Here is a 6,330-nt window from a genome sequence, read left to right as displayed (position 1 = left end):
AGAGAGAGAGAGAGAGAGAGAGAGAGAGAGAGAGAGAGAGAGAGAGAGAAAAGACCACACATCCCCTAATTGAGTTCAAGGAGTTCCTGCAGCTACAGACCAAGTATTCAGAGAAGCCTGTAAGGACCATTCTCATTTAAACTACCACAAATACCATGCCTATTTTGAAAATTTTTTACTTTATTTATTTATTTATTTATTTATTTATTTATTGTGGTGTGTGTGTGTGTGCGCACACACACACGCACGTGTGTGTGCATGTATGTCAAGGGCATGTGTGGAAGTGAGAGGAACCTTTACAGGAAGTCACTTCTCTCTCTTCACTGCGAGTCCCAGGGCTTGAACACAGGTCTACAGGCTAGGCAGCAGGTGCCTTTACCCGCTGAGCCATCCTACTACTTCCTGCACCTAACGGCGCTGGAGACGGAACTCAGGTCCTTGTGTGTGCGAGGCGAGCACCCTAATATCTGGGCTATAGCCTTCTCCCACCTAAAGACAGGACCTCCCTATGTAGACGAGGCTGGCCTTGAACTCGCGAAGATCCGCCTGCCTTCCGAGTCCTGTAACCAGAGGCGCGCCGTCACACCTGGTGCCCCCTCGACCCTTTCCCACTGTTCACTGGTAGGTCTCGAAGATGATGCGGTGTTACGTCCCCAGAGCCGTGAGGTCGTGCCGGTGCTCCTGCCACTGCTTCGGGGGCCGTCTTCCGATGCCCAGGGACAGGGCCGTCATGCCCTACTGGGTGCCCCAGGGGCTGAGGTCACAGAAGAAGGTAAGAAGGGGAGGCACGAGACAGGGTTGAATGAGGGGGAAGGAGTCCAAGGGCCTCCTCCCTGATGGCCGTGGCGAGGGTGGAAGTTCGTGTCGTGGAGGCTGCTGGGAAGTGTGGGCCCCATTCTCTGAGGACGGGTGAGAATGGGTGACGGGCGTCTGGTACCCAGGATGCTGCATCTTTTCCTCTTTGCAGTCCCTTTCTCCCTCTTTCTACCTTCCATGCCCCGTGCCAATTCCTCTGCCCCCGTCCAGAGTCTTGCAGCGGTGTCCGGGAGGAGCCGTGGCTCTGGGTTTCCTTCCTCTGGTACCACCCGCATCCCCACAGTGGTAGTTCCAGACCACAAGGCTGGGATTGTCCACATCCAGCCTTCCTGCGGCCTAGAGGACCTTCCCAGTGTTTGGGACTAGTTAGAAGTCTCAGCTCCCGCTCCTCCTGCCTTCCACTTTGGGGGTTCTCCATCCCCAAGCAGCAAGCTGTTCCCAGCACAAAGAACTCGGCCCTGAACCAGGAGCCACAGCACCCCTGCCCTGAGGCCTCAAGTCCCCGACTACTCTATGACAGATAGACACTCCATAGGTCACTAGATGACATACTGACCCACTTTCTCATCTTTTAGGTTACATACTGACCCACTTTGTTGTCTTTCAGGTGGCGAAGAGGCTGGAGAATGTGAAAGACACTCCAGGTAACGCCACACCACGTGTCGCCTCATTCTGCCCTGGGAAGGGGGTGGGGCAAGGCCACGCAGGTGACACGGCCATCCCCTACCCTTGCCAGGTGTCACCAGCCATCTTTGTGCAAATGACCCAGACAGACCACCAGTCTTAGCAGTGGCAAGCCGGGGCCGACGACACCTGAAGTGGTTTTATTTAGGCTACGGACTTCAGTTACTTGTAGTACGGGGCGTGTGTAGGTTTTCACTTTTGAACTGGTGTGTACTTCTGATGCGACGGCTCTTGAATGACAAACACACATACACACGTGTGCCGTGCGTGCGCGCGTTATACAGTACAATCATAACTGTGTGCACATGTGCAGCACAGTGTGTTCAGATGCTCATCCAGGTGACCTGGCATGTTTACATTCCTGTATTCATGGCAGATCATGTGTGTTCATCGTGTGCACACACACGTGTTGGGCAGCACACTCTCTCACACACACTCACACTCATACCCCCTGCAGCTCAGGTCTCTGGATGAGACAGGTGTCTGCTTCCTACATTACTTAATGGTTTTGAACCCAGTGTCCTGGGCTTGATCTTGAAGATGCTTCCAGGCTCTGGTCTGGTGTCAGGTCCCACGCTATGCTGGCTCTGCACAGAAAATGCCTCGTGCAGGATCTAGTGTCGGATGGCTTTCTGGGAAAGGCGTTCTGGGGAAGGATGAGAAGCACTTGAGAAATGGATAGCCAACAACTGACATGTTCTTAAATGCGTAAAAAAAAGTCCCGTTCCCATCCACAGAAGCAACACTGTTACCCGGAGTGCAGATTCGAACCCTGGTCCTCTTGCCACTCTGAGCTGTCTGCCTAGAACCTCCAGTCATGCTTTGCAGCTGAGGTTTTATTTGATTTATTTGTCTTGTTTTCACGATGAGATCTTACTGTGTTTCCCCGGCTGTGTGTGAACACCTGGGCTCAAGCCGCGCCCCTCCTCAGCCTCCCCTGTGGTAGGGACAGCAGGTGCTTCACTGTGGTCCTCAGTTCTGACAGAATTCATGTGACAAGATTCTCATCTCTCTTTGCTAGGAGGTTTCAGAGACAGGGTCAGGAGGACAGCCTGTCCCCTCTTCTGTCCCCTCTTCCAGCTCAGGGTAATTTCATCATCTGGCTTTAAATCCAGTGGGCTTCCATTTGAAGACTCTGTGTGTGTGTGTGTGTGTGTGTGCACGTGTGTGTGTGTGTTGGCATCACAGGGCCTTTTGCATGCTGAGCTACAACCCCAGACACGTTTTTGATCTTACATTTTTCTGGCAAAAGGAGGTTTCCATGCTTTTCTGCTCCGTGCTTTGACAGTGGGATTTTCCAGAAGGGAAATGTATTTATCATGCTACATATTAAGCGTCTTTCGCGTTGATATAATTAGGGCTTATATTTCTATCAATAGCGCGTTTGTAGTGTGGGAAAAATGCATCAGGAGGACCCAGCATTGACCGAAGCTTACCCAAGAGATACTAAAGGGGCTCGGGACACCCACACATTGGGACTCTGTGTGGCATCTGTTATAGAAGGTGCTCAGAGTCAGCCTGAGCGGCACGGTTGGCTCACATGATAGTCATTGTCCCAGCATCATATAGAGGACCAACGAGCCTCCAAGCAGCCTGCTGCACGCACACTCAGTTTCCACAGTGTGACACTGTAGGGTGCAGGTGCCCCCAGGGCAGAAAAGCGAAAGGTCAGAAGACTGAATCTGCATGGGGGAGGGAGCACTCCCCGCGGGAGCACGGTGAGCACGGTGAGCACCTGATGCTGGAGACTGCTGATGGAGCACGGCACTGTGTATGTGTGTGTCTGCATGGGGGAGGGAACACTCCCCGCGGGAGCACAGTGAGCACAGTAAGCACCTGATGCTGGAGACTGCTGGTGGAGCACGGCACTGTGTATGCGTGCGTGTCCATGTGAGTATGTACACGTGCACATTCATGTTTTGCCAGCATGTATGCCTGCCGTGTGCTTGCAGTGCCTGCGAGGGCCAGAAGGGGGCAGTGCAGACCCTGGAACTCTACAGAGGGTTGTTAGCTACCCTGTGTGTGCTAGGAGTCGAACCCAGGTCCTCTCACAGGACAGCCAGTGCTCTTAACCACTGAGCCATTTCTCCAGCCATGACCAGGAAGTCATTAAGCAACGCGTGACTGGTATGCAGGAGGAGGGGAGACCCTTAAATCAGTGATGGTAACTCGGCTGTGGTAGCCCAATTAGGTTCCATCTCCAGGGGCCTCTCTTTCCTAAAGAAACAAACAAACAAACAAACAAACAAACAGAAGCTGCAAATCCCAGCTATCCACTTTGAAGAATAAAGACTCAGAAACTGTCTGACGATGATGGTTGGTGTTGATGGCCCACGCCTTTAGTCCCAGCACTTGGGAGGCAGAGGCAGGCAGATCCATGAGTTCAAGGCCAGCCTGGTCTGCAGAGCAAGTTCCAGGACAGGCAGGCAGGGGGTACACGGAGAAACTCTGTCTTGAACCCCTATCTCCCCTGCAAAAATAAAATAAAAAAAATAAATAAATAAAAGGAAGTGTTAATCACCACCCTCTGGGGGCCAACTGGTATCTTGTTCACTCCTCAACAATGTCCCTCTTGCTTCTAGGTTTCCCCCAGGACTCGAGCGGATGGTACGGCTGTTGGCGGATCTGTGGGAACCAGCATCTCCTCCTCAAGTGGCAGCGGCTCCAGGCCCTTTATCAAGATGAGCTGCCAGGCCTCCAGGAGGATGAGCCCCATGCCAGCCGCTTAGGCCTACTCCTACCCATCAGCTTCAATCTCCTGACCCTGCTGCAGGCGGTCCTGAGGGCCATCATGGCCATTCGGTGAGCTGCCGGGGACTTGAGGAGGGGTCTGGACTCATCCCTGCCACCAGCACCCTGCCCTAGACTTGTCTTATGCCCTTTACTGAAAGACCAGTGAGCCCTAGACGCCACGGAGACAGCACTTGGAAGGCGCTTCCCAGAGCTGCCCCTGGCTTCAAAGGCCTGGCTCGGGGTCAGCAGTGCTAGCCCTAGTCCCCGTGTCCAGCAGAGATGTGGTGAGCCCTGTGAACCTTCACATCTCAGCCTGGCTGCCCCTGTGGGCTAGCAGACACTCGCTGGCAGGGAGTCCAGCTCAGAACCTCCCCAGGAGCAAGGGTGCTATGGAGCTCCCCATCCGCCACCCCATTACCCCGTGCTGGCCCTGGTGCCTTGCGTAGCCCATTTCACCCACCCACACAGCTCTATGAAACTAGGTGATCCTTCCCTCCCTGAGAGTGAGTACTGAACGTCACAGGCTCACCAGGTCTAAGTTAGGAATCAGGGACGTAGCCCTGACCCCAGTCCACTCCCCCAGTTCCTGGGTGTAGTGGGGGACACAGTGACCGAGGTGACACCCATACTGTCCTTGCTGTGGAGGCTCCCGGCAAGCTCTTGCCAGGGACAGGAAAGGCTCAGCCTTGGGGACAGTGAGGGCTCTCAGCCTCGGGGACAGCTCTCAGAATCCGCCTTCCTCTTGGTTTTCTAGTCATTTGTTCTGGGACTGAATTGAAGTCTTCAGCTACTGTCAAGGTCCTCCACAAGAATGTCAGTCCCAATCATGGTCCCTCAAGGGAAGCCCTCGGCTCAGGAGGACCTGTGACACTTGCTGTTCCCACACAAGATAAGATCTGCGCCCGTGGTCCAACCTGAGCTAGGAACCGTCACGTGACTGCTCGTTGAAGGGGAGCTGGCACGAATGTCCGCACGAGTCTGTTGTGAATGCAGCCAATAAATGTTATTTGTGAAACTCTAAACCGGCCTCTTACAAAACTACCTTTGTGCTCTGCCCGCACGGATGTCCGTGCGCTGCACGCGTGCCTGGCCGCACACGGAGGCCAGAGCACCCGAGTTACAGATGACTGTGAGCCATCATGTGGGTGCTAGGAATTGAACCTAGGTCCTCTGGAAGAGGAGTCAGAGCTCTGAACCCCTGTTCCCAAACTAGCCACATTTAAAGGGTGACCCATGATTTTCCTTTGGTAAAAATTACCTTGTCCTCTGTGTCCCTGGAGGAGACTCGTTTCTACATCTCTGTCCTCTGTTCAGGGATTAAAAAGGTTTTATTTAGTTTTGTTGTTTTTAACTAGAATCCATCCATCCATCCATCCATCCTCCCTCCATCTATCCACCTATCTATCTATCTATCTATCTATCTATCTATCTATTATCTGTCTATCTGTCTGTCTGTCTGTCTATCATCTATCTGTCTATCCATCTATCCATCCATCCATCCATCATCTAATGTATGTATGTATGTATGTATGTATGTATGTATGTATCTATCTATCTATCTATCTATTATCTGTCTGTCTATCATCTGTCTATCTATCATCTGTATATCTGTCTCTCTGTCTGTCTATCTGTTTATCATCTGTCTATCATCTGTCTATCTGTCTGTCTATTTGTCTATCCATCTATCCATCCATCCATCCATCCTCCATCCATCCATCCATCCTCCATCTATCCACCCATCTATCTATCATCTGTGTATCTGTCTCTGTCTATCTGTCTATCATCTGTCTATCTGTCTATCTGTCTGTCTGTCTGTCTGTCTGTCTGTCTATTTGTCTATCCATCTATCCATCTATCCATCCATCCATGTATGTATGTATGTATGTATGTATGTATGTATGTATGTATGTGTCTATCATCTATCATCTATCTATTCTTGAGACAGGGTCTCTCTACATGGCTGGGGTCCTACTCACTATGTAGATCAGGCTGGCCTTGAACCTCTGCTTTCTGAGTGCTGGGATTAAAGGTGTATTTAAAAAAAAACATATGTGCAAGAGCCGTGCAGGGCTCTAACCACTCACCTCTCCAGCCTCT

At 51.9% G+C, this 6,330-nt stretch overlaps 1 protein-coding gene across 3 annotated transcripts in view; it reads left to right on the top strand.

Moving 5' to 3' along the window:
• The window catches only part of CUNH16orf95 (chromosome unknown C16orf95 homolog), an 8,906-nt gene extending 3,651 nt beyond the window's left edge, over positions 1-5,255 (top strand). For all 3 annotated transcript variants that reach the window (XM_028753827.1, XM_028753824.1, XM_028753825.1), the window contains exons 4-7: positions 626-772; positions 1,424-1,460; positions 4,083-4,302; positions 4,988-5,255. In XM_028753827.1, coding sequence (XP_028609660.1) covers positions 635-772; positions 1,424-1,460; positions 4,083-4,302; positions 4,988-5,006 — 414 coding nt within the window. In that variant the 5' untranslated portion in view covers positions 626-634 and the 3' untranslated portion in view covers positions 5,007-5,255. The remainder of the gene's footprint in view (positions 1-625; positions 773-1,423; positions 1,461-4,082; positions 4,303-4,987) is intronic.
• Positions 5,256-6,330: the final 1,075 nt, after the last annotated feature.

This window comes from Grammomys surdaster, unplaced genomic scaffold, assembly GCF_004785775.1.
Source record: "Grammomys surdaster isolate TR1022 unplaced genomic scaffold, NIH_TR_1.0 128, whole genome shotgun sequence".
Lineage (NCBI taxonomy): Eukaryota > Metazoa > Chordata > Mammalia > Rodentia > Muridae > Grammomys > Grammomys surdaster.
Note: the sequence above shows the minus strand (reverse complement) of the source record. Positions and strands in the feature narration are given on the sequence as shown.